Here is a 16990-nt window from a genome sequence, read left to right as displayed (position 1 = left end):
GGAAGAGGTCGCCGAGGCATGGAATCTAGCTACCACCGTGCGGGTGCAAGCGTATGGTGAGCTCTTATTATCACTAGTTTCTATTTGCTAGGTTTTTGTTCTTAGGTTTTGATGAGACTCTCCAGATTGCAGTGCTGGAGGAGCAGCTCATGACATCCCGCCGTGAGGTGGAGGGGGCCTATCCCCAGGAAGGTCCCTTGGGCAAGAACCGCCACCAGGGCACGACCCCCTGAGCTTAGCGGGGGTAGGTTTTGATGGGTGACTCGGTGGCCGCTGTGGAAGCCACTGCGGCGATCATGAAGACGAGGGGTAGTCTTCGTGGATGTAGGTAGGTTTCCTAAGTGGCACCGGGTGTTCTCGGTTCGCCCGTGTGCTTCACTAGCGGGCGACATTGTAACACCCAAACTATCTGTGCATGTGATTTATCGATGGTTTTTACTTCTTGTTCACTTTTGTTGTCGCCCCACCCTTGTTGTTTTTACATTATTTTTTTGTCTTAGCTCGGCGTAAGTGGGTCCACGTTCTCTATCTATGAACGACTACTTGCAACATGTAGACTCCAGTTAGGAGTTGTGTGGCGTAGGTGATGAGAGTGTGCGCTGGCGGGGGGCCTCACATAAGCTCCCCCCGTGGGCCGTGATATTTGATAGCTCGTGAGAAGCCAATCGGGACATCTTGAAGATGGAATGCCTTCGAGATGAAATGCGTGGGTTCCATGTCCTTAAGTTTATTCTACGGTTTACTTTAACCAGTCAGGTTCGTTATTGCATCTATGCGCGTATGTGAATGTGATCAAATATCAAAGAAAGGGACATGATTGATATAACCGATGCTTGTTCAGGGAGCGGGCGCTTGGCCTGTCGCTGCTGCTCGTGCTGAGGCGAACTATTGAGCGCTCACTTGTGGCAGGGTTGTCGTGGTTCCTGGGCTTCGGGCTGGTGATGACGCTTCTTTGCCGCTCGGAGGGGTTGTAGCTAGTGCGGATCATCCTCTCGGTCTTCCGAGGGTCGGCCCTTTCCGGTTCGACACCCTTGGCGGGTCTACAAGCCCCTGGGATGGCTTTTTTTAGCTCGGACCGCCGTAGCTTCTGGTCGTGAGGGCTCATGTGTTCTAGCACCCGAGCCTTTGTGGCGCGACGACATCGCGGTCGTCGTGTCCTCGCCACTGGGTGCAGCTGCCGCTCTTGATGAAGAGCTATTACGTCCTGTCGCTACAGAAGTGGGTTGAGTGCGACACGGTTTGGTCTGCTCGGTGTGGCGCACGACGCGCTCAGGGAGCCCGCTTTGTCAGTTGCATGCGCCTCTGAGTGACAGCTGACAGTTTGCCGAGGCATGATGGGCAGTTTGCCCATCATATAGGATTGGATCTTGGTTCCGAGCTTGGCCTTGCGAGGCGCGGCACCGGGTAGCCACCTGACCACTAACGACGTCGCCGCGTGGTGACGGGTAGTTTCATCATTCATGCGTGCCTTGACACACGGCGCCCCGCTAGTTGTGGAGACACTGTTCGAGGCATTGTCCTACCATCGGATCTAGGCTTCCCCTACGGTTGACCTTGAGGGGGTAGAAGCTGGTGATGGGTGCTGACCCATTAGTATGGATAACCTCATGGTCCCCCAAAAGGATGTGGCCGGTTGAGGCCATTCCCTAGGAGAGTTCGTCATGAGCCGCGGACCTCCGGCTTCCTCGGTGGAAGACTTGGCCATGGCTGGTGACGAGAAAAGGTACTGGCCCCCCAACATAGGTGAACTCTGGGATGCTACCGTCGGGGGCAGTTCTGAGAGTGTGTCCATCGCGGGCCATAGGACCTCAATCTCCATGGTAGAGGATTGGGCCGTGGCTATATGCGGACGCGGGCGCTGGCCCTTTGACTCCGATGAACTCATAGTTTTCACGGCGGATGTGGCCACCGTAGGCCATTCCGCCAGCGAGTCCACCAACGGCGCGAGAAGCCATCGCTTCCTGCTCAACAATCGAGAGTGCGTGACTGTCCCCTACCTGGCACGCCAACTGTCGGTGTTTTATAAACTGGACTAGTAAATTTATACGATTGTTGCGCTGCTCTAGGAAGACAATGATAGCATCCAAAAGACAAGAGGATTTTTACTGGTTCAGGCTGGAGCCCTACGTCTAGTCTCAGAGATGATCGAGTGTGTGTTTCTCGCTTGAATGCTCTGAAATTCTTACAATGGGGGTGCAAGAATGGTGGAAGAGGTTGGAGAGCTAGAGCTAGGAGATGGATTGTCTAAAGGGAAGCTCCAAGAGCCCTACTACGATGGAGAATGAGTCAAATGGTAGAGGATGTCTGAAGATGGTGCCCTTGCTGCCCTTATATAGAGTTCGGGGCCAGGGCGTATACAGAGAAGGAGGTTCTCCCAACCGAAGGGTCGTGAGCCTAAGGGAGGCTGTAGCTAACTTGGCTTGTAAGCTACGCCGTCTTATGGTGCATGTCCGGGCATGGTTGTTGGCACGGTCCTGTGGCACGTCGCGGCATGTTGTGGCGCGGTGCTACTGTGCCGGCCATGGCGGCACTGTAGGCACGGTGGTGGTTCACCAGCCGTCCTGCATGACGTGGTCTCCGCCATGGTCTTCGTCATCGCCTCCTATTTTCCTAGGGAATCGTACAAAAGTTGGTAGCCACCACCAGGTCGCCGGTCGCCTTGTTGGCCGGAGGAGCTGAGGGCCACGATCCCGATCGTTGGGGTCGTGGCTCCCGTTGGTCTGGTTGGCCTCTAAATCACGGCCCTCGTCATGGATCCCATCCCGTGCGTCTTGTCGAGCAGTGTTGTCTTGTCTAGACTGCATGGTGCAGGGATAGAGTCTGACCAAACCGAGGTGACTGTTGTCCCCTCGTTCCTTACGGGGTCAGTGCGGTGTGCTTTCTCTTGTCAGAGCGGACGTGTTTCGCTGGGTTTGACCTCTCCCCGTTCCTCCCAGGGGTCATGACGGGGGAGACGTCGTGCGCTCATCGAGCGTCGTGCGGCTAAGGCGAGAGGGTGGGGTCGTGGCCGACCCCGGCCTTGGCGTCTGTCCTGGTTTGCTTGGCCTAGCTGGGGCTCGGTCGTTGGAGCCTTTGCCGGCTGATGTCTGGTGGGCCGCTTGGCCTGCCAACTAATTGGTGCCTTGGGACACTCCGGGGTTATAACCCCGACAATTGCCCTGTTCGCTTGAACTTATCAGATATGGTACAGTGTTTTTCTCTTACACCAAAACAAACATCAGCAGCAGAAACCATCAGGCGAACAACTATTCGCCTGTTTCTCACAACGTTACTAAGCATAATGCACATCCACTAACCTAATCACCAAAATATTGAGAACAAGTCTCATGAGCAGAGTTTTCTAATTCGGAACAAGTCACACGAGCCGGTTTTGTTAGTCAGAACGAGTTAGATTAGCAAATTAGTTTGCAGAATATTTGGAACAGATTCTTTCACCTTATGACGCGGTGATCTGATCTGAATCTAGGCTAAATGCAACATGGAGCACAGGAGTTAAATATCGAGAACGAGCCTCATTGGAGAGTTTTGTCAACCAGAACGAGTTAAATTAACAACATGATTTACGACGTGGTGATCTGATCTGAATCTGAGTTAAGTGCAAGTGCTCAGCTCGGCTATTTATTCGCCCCTCCTCTCTCGAGCTCACCATAAGCCAGCAGCACATCCACCCTCTCCCTCGTAATCACTGGGACGACAATGGGGAGATTAACCGGGGTGTTGCTCTTAAGCCTCCTCCTCGCCGTCGCTGCGGCGGCGCCCGAGGCGGAGGTCCAGTCCTCCTACATTGTACACGTCGCGCCCGGGCACGCGCCACGGTCGTGGCGTCCGCGCCTTCTCTCCCGCGCATACACCTCCTTCATTCTCGACCAACTCCCCACGCACCTGCAGCAGCCAGAGCCCAGGGTGCACTACTCCTACGCGCACGCAGCAACGGGCTTCGCGGCGCGGCTGACAGGGCGCCAGGCCGACCATCTGGCGTCTCTGCCTTCCGTTCTCGCCGTCATACCCGACGTGATGCATCAGCTGCACACCACTCAGACGCCGTCGTTCCTCCAACTCTCGGATCCGTATGGGCTCCTGCCGGCGTCGAACGCCGCTCCGGACATCGTCATCGGCGTCATTGACACCGGCGTATACCCCAAGGACCGCGCGTCGTTCGCCGCGGACCCGTCCCTGCCGCCGCCGCCCAGGACGTTCCGCGGCCGCTGCGTCTCGACGCCGGAGTTCAACGCCTCCGCCTACTGCAACAACAAGCTCGTCGGCGCCAAGTTCTTCAGCCTGGGGTACGAGGCTTTGAACGGCGGACCGATTCATGAGACGGAATCCCAGTCGCCGCTCGACACCAACGGCCATGGTACCCACACCGCGTCCACGGCCGCTGGCTCTGCCGTGGAGGACGCCGCCTTCTTCGGCTACGGCAAAGGCACAGCCGTCGGCATGGCCCCACGCGCTCGCATTGCCGCTTACAAGGCGTGCTGGGCAGAGGGATGCGCGGACTCTGACATCCTCATGGCATTTGAGGAGGCCATCAAGGATGGGGTCAACGTCATCTCTGTGTCACTCGGTGCCAACGGCGAGGTGCCCGAGTTTCACAGCGACAACACGGCTGTGGGAGCGTTCAAAGCCGTCAGCAAGGGCATCGTCGTCTCTGCCTCCGCGGGCAACTCTGGCCCCGGCGAGTTCACCGCCGTCAACGTCGCGCCATGGATCCTGACGGTCGGTGCGTCAACCATCAACCGCCAGTTCCCAGCGAACCTCGTTCTCGGCAACGGCGAGACCTTCACCGGCACTTCCCTCTACGCCGGCACGCCGCTCGGTCCAAGCAAGATACCGCTCGTCTACGGCGGGGACGTGGGCTCAAGCGTCTGTGAAGCTGACAAGCTGATCCCCAGCAAGGTCGCTGGAAAGATCGTGGTTTGCGACCCTGGTGTGATCGGTCGAGCAGCTAAAGGAGAAGCCGTCAAACTTGCCGGAGGAGCTGGAGCAATCCTTGTCAGCACCAAAGCGTTCGGCGAGCAGGCCATCACCAGCCCGCACATCCTTCCTGCGACGGCCGTCACGTTCGCCGCCGCCGAGGAGATCAAGAAGTACATAGGAACAACCGCATCCCCCGTGGCGACGATCGTGTTCCCAGGCACTGTCATCGGCAGGACGCCGTCATCGCCAAGAATGGCATCCTTTTCCAGCCGAGGCCCCAACCTCCGGGCGCCGGAAATCCTCAAGCCGGACATCACCGCCCCTGGAGTGGACATCATGGCTGCCTGGACCGGCGAGAACTCACCCTCGGAGCTCGACAGCGACACGAGGCGAGTGAAGTTCAACATCATATCCGGCACGTCCATGTCGTGCCCGCACGTCAGCGGCATCGCCGCGCTGCTCCGGCAGGCATACCCGGACTGGAGCCCCGCAGCGATCAAGTCCGCCCTGATGACCACCGCGTACAACGTCGACAACGGCGGCGAGGTCATCAAGGACATGGCCACCGGGAAGGCATCCACGCCATTCGTCCGTGGATCCGGCCATGTTTTCCCCAACCGCGCCCTCAACCCGGGCCTAGTGTACGACGCCGGTGCCGACGACTACCTCACCTTCCTCTGCGCGCTCGGTTACACCACCGAGCAGATGGCCATCTTCACGAGTGGCAGCTCGGAGACTGACTGTTCCAAGCGCAAGGGCTCCGTCGGCGACCTCAACTACCCGACCTTCTCGGTGGTATTCAACTCTGACAAGAAACCGGTTCGCCAGCGCCGTGTCGTGCGCGAAGTTGGGAGCTGGTTCCTAGCCTGGTATAGGGTCAGGGTCACCAGCCCCGCTGGCGTGAAAGTGACAGTGACGCCGGACACTCTGCTGTTTGGCCCGTGGCAGCGGGCACAGAAGTATGAGGTCACTTTCACGCCGGTAGAGGGGATGAACGTGACTGAGAAGTACACGTTCGGGTCGATCGAGTGGAGCGACGGCGAGCACAAGGTGACGAGTCCCATCGCCGTCACCTGGACGGTGACCCCACAGAGCCAGGCCGTGGCGAAAATGTGATGCAACTATGAAGTTTGAGCTGACTACTGTCGTGTGCGCGTATCTTGCTTCGTAGTAGTAAGCAGCAGACTATTGAATAAGTTGCCTAGTTTCAGCACTCTTCCATTTCGTGGTCCAGTTGTAGAATTTGTCATTCCTCGCTGAAATTCATGATAAGTGGTTTCAAGCTACAAACTTGTTATTTAAATGACACCGGCAAGCTCATCTTGTATCTTAGCATCTTACACGGATCCGGTGCACTCGGAGTCATGGAAGCAAAGACGTGTCACTGCTCATCACTGTAGCATCTTTCCTCTGTTTTTTCGTCACATTTTTGCGGCTCTAACTCCTCTAGGCTTCTTGCAAGGAGATATATCTTGTACACCCGTTTAGCAAGGCTTCAGCATGAACCAAAGCTAAAGTCACTCCAAAAGCCTTAAATGGGGTCACATGTCATACCCTATCTCCAAATGGTGGCTGAGATTTGAAATCTGTCACGGATGTTTACCTTTCAAAACAGAACCTCTAGAGCAACTCCAAAATCTTCTTATCCTTTCTTATTTTTAGAAATAGAGATCTTGAGAAAAAAAATGCTCTACAACAGCTTCTTTAATTAGATCTTTAAATATTACCATCATTTTTTTTTTGGATTTCCCGTTAGCAAAAGAGAAAGAGCGTGATTGGCTCTATAGAGTGTGCACAAAATATAGAAAAATTGTATTAGAGCCTTGAGTGAAAAGACATAGGACGACTTTTATTCAAATGACACTCTAAATGATGATTTAGAGAGTGAATTTAAGAAAGACTATTAGAGATGCCTTTTGAGAGCTATCCGGTTACAAATAGAGGGCTCGGCCAGCAGATGAGATTTAGCTTTTTTATATATTTGAAAGATTGCATCTAGCGCAGTGCCACGATCAGAAAGTAAGCATACGTTACTTCGCCTTTTCAGAGGCAGCCATCAACATTAAGCACGTGGTGATTCCAGAAAACAGGTAGGCAACGACGCCTTGAGAAAACAGAGGATAAACCGGCACGGGAGCTTGGTCTTTTGGCAACATGCAGCAGGGCACCACTGCACCAGGCCTTCTCATACAATAATCAAAACGCCTCCCGTGAGCAGAGTTCAATAATCAGAACTAGTGGCATGAGCAAAATTCTGTTCCCAGATTTGGATCTCGCACATGGTTGGCACCGCGCCATGGCTGCCGTGGTGATCTGATCCCAATGCGCTAGGCGCCGTGCAATGCCACCACCAACCCAATCGGCTAACCTACTTATCGGCGCCACCGCGACGACACTGCTCACTCTCATTCCCACTGCCACCGTGATACAGTGGCTGGGCTAGCCGGCGTGGTGTGCCTCCTCCTCCTCCTCGCTGCCAGCTCTGTCGTCGCGGCGGAGCACGCGCCACAGTCGACGCGTCCGCGCCTGCTCGCCCGCTCGTACACCTCCTTCCAGCGCGACAGCCTTCCCGCGCACATGCTGCGCCCGGCGCCGCGGGTGTTCTACGCGTACGCGCACGCCGCGACGGGCTTCGCGGCGCGGTTCACGGAGCGCCAGGCCGCGCACCTCGCGTCCCAGCGCTCTGTCCTCGCCGTCGTCCCCGACGAGACGCTGCAGCTGCACACCACGCTGACGCCGTCGTTCCTCGGCCTCTCGGCGTCGTCGGGGCTCCTCCCGAGGTCCAACGGCGCCGCGGACGTCGTGATCGGCGTCATCGACAGCGGCATCTACCCCATGGACCGCCCGTCCTTCGCCGCGGACGCGTCGCTGCCGCTGCCGCCCAGCAAGTTCCGGGGCACCTGCGTCTCCACGCCGTCTTTCAACGGCTCCGCCTACTGCAACGTACAACAAGCTCGTCGGCGCCAGATTCTTCTACGAGGGCATGAAGCTGCGCATGGGCGTGGCTGCCTTTAGTGAAGCCGAGGAGTCCTTGTCGCCGCTAGACACCAACAGGCAAGGCTCGCACACTGCCTCCACCGCTGCCGGCTCTGCCGGGGTGGACGCTTCCTTCTTCAACTACGGCAAGGGCAAGGCCATCGACGTGGCCCCGGGCGCGCGCATTGCCGCCTACAAGGCCTGCTGGAAACATGGATGCGCGGATACTGACATCCTCATGGCGTTTGATGCGGCCATCGCTGATGGGGTCGATGTCATCTCCGTCTCGCTCGGCGGCTCCAAGCCCAAGCCGAAAGAGTTCTACACAGATGGCATCGCCGTCGGTTCGTTCAGCACCGTCCGCAACGGCATCACCGTCTCTGTATCTTCGGGAAACTTCGGCCCAGGAGAGTTCACCACCGTCAATGTCGCGCCATGGATCGTGACGGTTGGCGCGTCAACCATCAACCACCGGTTCCCAAGTTGAAAACACGTTAATAAGTGATTGAAGCATCTAAGTTTGGTTTTAAGATGATCTAGAAGTATGACAAGCAAAGAGTATAAGGCCATTTGATAGTGGAATGTACTTAGCACACACTTGGTACTCAAGTTGAAGATCAAGATCAAACTCAAAATGAAGATGAAGTTTAAGTTCTAGTTATAATTGGAAATCATTTGGTAGAAAAAAATGACTTAAATAAGTAGAAAGAAAATGACTTAAAGAAGAATTTAAGGTTACACATCTAGTTAAGTCTATTATTTGGATCAATCAATCAAGCTATTTCAAGTGAGTATAAAAAATGGTTCTTTGGAGAGAGGTCACTTCTCCCTAGTGTAGGGGCTTACCGCCTATGTGTAGGTAAACCAAGTGTGGTACTTGAAAGGCTAATATGGAAGTGGTGATCCGAGGAACATTTGAGATGCTTAGTTGAAGCAAATCAAAAAGGTTGATCAAGAAAACCACAACTCAAGATAGTGTACTTGATCATAAGTGGTTCTCAATTTATATGGGTGAATAATGGATTTTATATTGATGATTGGTCTTCACCAAGCTATTAAATTGGACTTCACATTGCTACTAGAAAAACAAATTAGAATCTATGTGACTATCCTCTTCTCCAACATAGCAAAGGTATCATTGTATTATGCATCATTATTTCATCCCTTACTAGTATGCGGTTAGTGCATGTAGTACATGCTTATTAGGATCATGCATGACAAATGAAAGTTTAAAATTTATAGCCTACCACTATTGCTTGAATGTTTAGTTGATCTAGTGATATGAGTATGAGTTTGTTCATGAGAGCTAGTGAACCCAACTACTTGATCTATTTTAGATTGCTAAAAAGTGACAAGTACAACATTGGCAAGATAACCCTTGTGAGAGGTGTGAGAAAGATTGTCATTGGTTCAAACCGGACTTGGAAGTTTAGGCAAATCAATTTAGTTCAAGTCAACTCAGAAGCTCATGATAAGTAACAAGAGTGCAAGCACAAGATAACAATACAAATGGCTATCTAGTTTGATTGTTTCAAGTGGTATCTAGACTCAAAGTATTTCATCAAGAATTCACAAGTAGCGTCTAGATCAACTTACAAGTGATATCCTACAAGTGGTACTCGTGAAGATAGCAAATGTTCAAGAAATAATTTTTATTGACAAATCAATCATACACGTGGTATCATATCTCTACACATGGTATCATTCATACAAGATGGTGGTTCCACAAATGATCCTCAACTTTAAGTGATCATCAAATGAAGAATGCATCCCTCACTATAAGAGCTCAAGGTTAGCAAATGGATGACCTATGCTATGACATAGGGGGAGGTGTCTCACCAATTGGTATCAAGGTCAAAGATCCTATGTGTGGTATCTCGAAGAGCTATACAGGTGGTGTCATTCCAACATATGAAGTGGTGTCCATCAAAAATAAAGATTCAAGTGTCAACCATCTACCCCAATGCAAGCCTTTGCATCAATGAGAAGCACACATTTTATAGAAATTGATGACAAAGGGGGAGAGATTGTACAAAGGTATGAAAGCTTTGGGAGAGATTGAGACAAAGAAGTAGAAGTTGGACATGGACATGGACAAAGAATGAGCAACATTGAAGAATGTGAGGGGATCAAAATTCTTGGACAAGAGAAGCACACAAGTAGGGGGAGCAAGCTCATGAACTTTTGATTGATTGCATTTGATTTGTGCATAGTCATGTGCTTGCTTGCATTGCATAAGTTTTTAAATTTGATATGCATGCTTGTGTGGTGTATGCTAGTTGTAGAACTTGAATGATGATATGATAACTACCATGCATAGGATGGTATCTAGACTTATGTTTATCATGCAAAAACTAGAACCTTGCTTATAATGTTGATCTCATGGGGTTTCTAGTATTCTTGTTGTCTAGCTACTCATGATGCTAAGGATGACGTTAAAAGTGCAACTCCGATTGGTATCACGCTTCAAAGGTTATTCTATACACCTTAGCATCACTTAGTAGTGGTAACACTCCCACAAATTTTATATTTATGCATGTGTGCAAACTTGAAACCAAATCATTTGAGCACACATGTAGGGGGAGTTATTACTACAAAGTCAGGTTTTATGATGCTTATCCAAACCTTAACATAGAGCTTAAATGTTGGATAAGTAGCATAAAATCCAAATCAAGTTAGCAATTTACACTTGTGTGAAGTGCTAGCTTGAAATGAGCTTAATTTCTATATCTTTGTAGAGTTGTCATCAATTACCAAAAAGGGAGAGATTGAAATGTCCTTGTTTGGTTTTTTTAATTGAGTGACAACCTAGGTGGACTAATTGTGTTTAATATAAGATACACAGGTGATTAGCCCGTAGGTACATATGTGTGAGCAACATATGCCATAGAGGAAATGGCTTGGAGATGTTGCAAAGCTCACACATGTGATCAAGTAGCTCAGTGCATATGAGACATGATATGGAGTCATGTGATCAAGGTGGAGAAGATCAAGACAAGACTTGGCTCAACGGATCGGTTGCAAGTGTGAAGGGCAAGTTGAGTGATGACTTGGCGCCGATAGACCAAGACAAAGGTGAAGAGCAAGTGAAGTCAAAATCGATGAACCAATACAGTCACGTGATGATATGAAGTGGATCATATCATTTGGTGGTTAGTTGGTGCATGTGTTGCATCGACATCGAAGGAGATGAAGTGAAATGCGCAAGGCAAAGGTATAACCTAGGGCATTTTATTTCACCGGTCAAAGGTTGTGTAGAGAAGTGCATGACCGAGTTTAGGATAGATGGTCGTACTATTAAGAGGGGCAAACTTGTTTGCATATCGGTCATCTAGTGCCACTTGAGCGATCTAACTTTGCATACGTGTTAGGATTGAGTGGCGTGGTGAACAGAGTGCTAATCCTTTGGAAAAATGTTTGTGAAAAGCTAACACACGTGCACAAGATGTTGTTCACTTGGTGGTGTTAGCACATTTGCAAAAGAGAAGTTGTTGGAGTTGAATTGGATCAACTTGGAGAAGAGAGAGGTTTTTCGGTGTACTCCAAACTATAGGATGGCTCTTGATTTGGATCAAATATGCAAGTGGGTTGTGTAGCCCTCCGAATAAGCATTCTAAAATATCCAAGATCATCGAAATTGGAGTTCAGAGCTAAGAGTTATAGACGTTTTAGCGCTAAAAGGTCTGTAACCGGACTCTGTGACCAGACGCGTCCGGTCAGTACCTGCGAGTCTGGTCGAGAGTCCAGTCAGTGTTTTTAACGCGTCCAAGAGTGATCGGGCACACGGAGAGTCCAGTTAGTGATGACCTGACATGTCCGGTCATCAAAAGAGCTCCCTAGAACCTCTCTAGAAGTGACCGGAGTGTGTGGCCGGCCTTAGAACATGCTTAGCACCCTTGAGACTTAGTGTCCATGCTTGGGGAGTGCTTGGGAGCCCTCTAACTCACTTGTGCTTGCAAGAGTATGATCCGATTATGAGTGAGTGTGATTCTAGTACGTTGCATCATGAGGTTGCATTGAGTGGCACTAGGTGATCAAGTTGTAAGCCGGTGGTGCTTGTTACTCTTGGAGGTTGCCACCTCCTAGATGGCTTGGTGGCTTGTGACTCCGTTGAAGCACGTGAGAAGATTGTGCGGCGCTCCAGAGGAGGATTTGTGTGGGGGATTGTGCTCACCCCGTGGGGATCGCGAAGAGCAACTCTAGTTGAGCGTGTCATTGAGCTAACCTCTATTAGCTTGTGAGGTTCTTACGGTGTTCAACGTGTGGACGAGGTTCATCTAACACCTCTTAGCCGTCGAACCACCAAGTGAGCGGTCGACACAACAGGGACGTAGCTTAGTGGCAACCAAGTGAACCTTGGGAGAAAATCATCGCGTCAACCTTGTCATCCCAGTGGTTTGCACATGAGTCGCACATCAGGGACACACGTTCCCTTAGGGGATGGATCCACCTTCGATAGAAGGCCGCTAGGCAAGACTGACTGGTAACCCCTCTCATCCGATGATAATCCTGCAGGTCACTCTCGAGTTCGTCCGTCTCTTCCAGCTCGGACTCAGGAACTTCCTCTTTTCTACCGCTAGCAGAGAGGCTGGGAGCTTGTGGGAAAAGGCCGGAGTCGAGCAGTCATAAACATAAAACCACTTCTTCGCCTAATTTAGGATATTGGAAGGGAGATCGATGTGAAAGAATGAAGATTTATCGGCCGCTTTGATCCAAAGGCTGTCGGCGACCTTTCGGTCCGACTAAGGAAGAACATCAAAGCAACGACAAAATAACACCCAGTGGGGTTCGATCCCCGCGATGTCTTCACAATAGGAAATGAACATTCGCAGAAGCACGATCCCGTTCGGGGTCAGGTGGTGTACCTACGCGTCGTGGTATCGAAGGAGATCTCGGACAAACCAATGGATGGGCACTCCGAATCCGTGGTGAAAGAAGTCGACGAAGACTACAATCTCGCTGGAATCAGGGACGGGCACGTCCTGGCCAAGGGCACACCGGTAACCCAAAAGCTCCCTTGGCACCAGAAATCCCCCAACCACAAGATTCTTGATGTCCTCCTCCGTCGCCGTTGACACCCGACAGAGAACTAAGGACGGGACTCTGTCCCCCTTTGCTCTTTGAGCTCATATCTTCTTCACTTAATGAACTAATGGTTTTGGTTTTCTTGGCCAGGGTCTTTCTCGACGCCATGACTACGACTGCCAGGAGTGGGATATAGATGTGACGACGTCTGCTAGGTCAAGGTAAGCAGAGATGTGAGCACTATTGCATTTGTCAGCGGCAGCAAAGGGACGAGCCTTCTCCACCCTCGGCTAACTCATAAGGGTGGCTAATACTAGTCAAAAACCCTTATGGACCCTAGGCCTGAGGCCCAAAATTGCTGGTGAAACCGGGTGGACCAACATTTGGGCCCCACCAAAGCCCGACGTAGCCCACCAAAGCTGCAGGTATAGTCGGTGATTCCATCCTAGAATCACGAAAGCTGAACCCTGCCATTTCTAGAGTGAGGGGGATGTTCAGGGGGGTCGCTAGCCGATCCTAAAACCTCTGTCCTCGAGGCTACGTAAATCTCTCGAATGTTCGGACAGGCTCCAAGTACCTTATTTCAGCGGACGTGTGCCCCTCCGGGGGAAACCAAAAAACTGGTTAGCCCATGGCTGCAACCAAAGTACGAGCTCTTGAAATCTAGAAAAAGGGTTTTATGATGTGCCCCAGCTGGTCAGCATTTGTCCTGCCGCTTCCGGATAGCGAACGTTCACTTGTTCTACCCGTTATTAACTCGATAGAATAGAATACGCCACAGCCCCAGAGGTTTACATGCGTTCGTTATTCGCCCAAGTGATCCTTGAGCATTCGGGATTGCTGGCTTCAGGAGCCATGAATGATCGCACTTGGTCGGAGTAAAATTTCAAATCGGATCACTTGCATAACCCGTAGTTATACTAACTACCCATCGGGTCGGGAAGGGGGCCCGTAAAAATGCAAGGCCGAGTTTGACTGAACAAAAATCTTCAAACCACCTGATTTAATCGAGACACAGGTAGTAGTGTTCAAAATCAACAAAAGTCATTCTTTTTCGATTAAACTCTACTGCATTTTCCATCACCTGGTTTACAATAACCAAATTTTATCAGAAACTGCTACACTTATGATAAGCCTTCTAAGCATAGGATCGACTTCGCCACTCAAAGCGGTGGACATCTCATGAAGCGTAGAAGTCAGACAAAGGTGCCCGTGACCCTCACCCCGCCTTCAACCTTCATGAGCACGGACGATGCTTGGAAGATGCCTCTAGGAGTCCCACCTCGCAGAGCTTCCTCTGACATCCAAGAGGAGAAGCCCCATGAGAAGGGTGTCTCACGCCATCTTCTACGGCGTCGAGAGGAGCAAACGGCGTTGATTCGGCGGCATCAAACCTCTGAATCGATACATGAGAGCACCTAGGTCAAGATCTATGGGGTAAAGGATTTCCCGGCAACAGCAAGCTGCCCTTTGCCCTCTAGGATTCCCTACAGATATTCTGACCCAGAGAGCCCCTGAGTGCCGACCACCGGTGAGCCCAGCCGCCGTTCCCTCAGTGACTCAGGCCACCAATGGTATTGTGCCTCCCCATCTTTGCGGAACTTCATCTAACACCCAAGGAGAACGGCCATCGCCAGGCCACTGTGGAACTGGATCTTGGGAGCTTTCTCCAAGCGTCGGCGCGACCGTCGAAAATCGCCATGAACCATGGCAGAATTGTCACTCTCACACTCTGTTTAAGGCTAGGGGATTTGGGGAATAAAGGAGGGATGAGACTCACTGGCCTCCCTACCCCGTGCTTAAATAAGCGCCTTGAGGATGGTGGTAGGGGAGTGGGTGGTTGGCATTACAAACACACTCAAGCATCAAGAGGGTTCCACAAAGTAAAAACATGGGAAATAGAATGGTTCGAGTTCTCAGGCACCACTATCCTTATCTTTTACAGGATTCAATGACGCGCATGCAATGCGTTCAAATGGGTGGGAGACTTCCACCCGAAGGAATCCTGAAACTCGGGGAGGCATTATTGCCGGTCAGTGCAACAGACACAGTCATCCCGATACTCAGGACCTTCTGACTGTATTCAAGCATCTCCGTACCCGAGAAGTATTCATCGGGACCTACGACACCCGAACGTTACAGGGACTTACAGCACCTGAAGGATGGTATAGCTCTACGAGCCCGTCATTAAATTCTACGGGGGCTACTGTCAAAGATATGAGCCCGGGGTACCCTCACCGACCATGTATCTGGCCCACCAACGGAGGACGACCGAGGAGCAAGCCTACGAGGACTAGGCGCAACTACCAACTTGGAGATCATGACGTATAAGGATATCTGCCGCCATAACAGCTTTGGTAGGATATAATTGATTTGTTGTAACCAACTAGGAATCCAATCTGTAACACCGATCGCCCTCCTTGTAACCCTACCCCTTTGCCTATATAAAGAGGGGTAAGGACTTCGTGATCGTCAGGTCCACCACAACACCATCGCCTCATTCCAATCTACCTCGTAGCTAGGAGCAACAGCCCCTGTAACCGAGCATACAAATACAAGAAGTAGCAACTGGACGTACGGCTTTTACTCGCTTCCTAGGGGCCTGAACCAATATAAATCTCTGTCTCATGTGCAACCATCTGGATCAATCTACATGATCACGTTGCTAGGCATTGCCGGAGCTAAACAATCTGACAAAATGATTTCTCATAATTAATACAGCTAATAATTTGGTAAGTGGATCTAAACGGGACCTTACTCTCACACAAATGGGAATGGAATCCATAGACAAAAGAATATGAACGAGAAGTCACGTCTTGAGAGCTGAGACAATGGTGATTCCTCTTGGCTTCATAAACTAAATTAGGGTACTACTTCACTAACGGTTGCCAGCACCTATCAATCTCTGTCATTAGGATCTCTTCAGAAAATTGGATTAAATCTATCATTTGTACCAAGAGGTAGCATAAGTTATTGAATTTTGGTGGCAAAGCCAAAAATATTGCCAATGAAAGCATCTAGGCCCCTAGTTGAATTTCGGTGATTAATGACAATACAAGATTACTATGACTAATGTGTGTTTTGCAGAGGCAAATAAAGTTAGGTCATGGTAATGGAGATCGATTGGGCAATCAAGGTTGTCATGCCCCTACGATGGAAATCGTTTCGGTTTTCAAAGGATGGATGACAAGGTTAAGGATGACTAGTTCTAAGTGTCGATTGGAGTTGGAAAGACACTTAGAGTAGTTTAGGACTTTGTTTTTCCTTTGGCCGTACTATTAAGGGGGGTATGAACGGGTAGCTTGACCTAGTTGAGTCTAGTGAGTTAGGTGAGGTGCACACTTGTTAAAACTAGCTCTAGGTAGCTCCTATGAATGTCTAAGATCCTTTGGAGCAAACTTCATTCACAAATGATCGAGAGTTGGAAGTGAATGGAGGGTCAAATACTGACCGGACGCTGGCTTCGGTGCGACCGTACGCTGGCCGCAGGGTCTGGTCAGTTCATTTGACCGAGAAGAACAAGTCTGGTGTGACCGGATACTGAGGGCCAGTGTCCGGTCGACTCCAGTAAGGGTCCAGACTTGAGAAAGTGTGACCGGACGCGTCCGGTTAGTGCTGACCGGACCCTGAGTATCCAGCGTCCGGTCGAGTACAGTAAGCATCCAAGAGCGACCGGACGCGTCCGATCAGTACTGACCGAACCCTGACAGCGTCCGGTCATCACTTGAAAACTGTTGCGCGGGTTGAACTGACCGTAGCGTCCGGTCAACACGCAGAAGCTCATAACGGTTCGTTTTTTAGGCTGTCTTATAAATAGAAGCTCCACTCGTGTGTGGAGTAACTTTTGCTCATTCCAACAGCTGAGAAACACGTTTGTGAGTGCCAAGAAGAGCAAGGTCCTAGTGAGGTGTTTGTGATTTAAGAATCCAAGAGTGAAACCTCATTAGTGAATCAAGAGTAGATAAGTGTGCATCCATCTTCTCATTAGGCTTCGCGTGGTCAAGTGAGAGTTTGTGCTTATTACTCTTGATGATTGTCATCACCTAGACGGCTTGGTGGTGATTGGGAGCTT

At 50.7% G+C, this 16990-nt stretch overlaps 1 protein-coding gene and 1 pseudogene across 1 annotated transcript; both read left to right on the top strand.

Moving 5' to 3' along the window:
• Positions 1-3693: 3693 nt before the first annotated feature.
• On the top strand, positions 3694-6164 carry LOC136464662 (subtilisin-like protease SBT1.4). The gene has a single exon (XM_066463628.1). It carries the CDS (start codon positions 3697-3699, stop codon positions 6031-6033), a length of 2337 nt encoding a protein of 778 aa, XP_066319725.1. The 5' UTR covers positions 3694-3696; the 3' UTR covers positions 6034-6164.
• A 995-nt stretch (positions 6165-7159) lies between these two features.
• LOC136466225 (subtilisin-like protease SBT1.4) lies at positions 7160-8380 on the top strand (annotated as a pseudogene).
• The last annotated feature ends 8610 nt before the right edge of the window (positions 8381-16990 follow it).

The sequence above is a fragment of the Miscanthus floridulus genome, chromosome 7, assembly GCF_019320115.1.
Source record: "Miscanthus floridulus cultivar M001 chromosome 7, ASM1932011v1, whole genome shotgun sequence".
Lineage (NCBI taxonomy): Eukaryota > Viridiplantae > Streptophyta > Magnoliopsida > Poales > Poaceae > Miscanthus > Miscanthus floridulus.
This window is presented reverse-complemented; position numbering and strand designations above follow the sequence as displayed.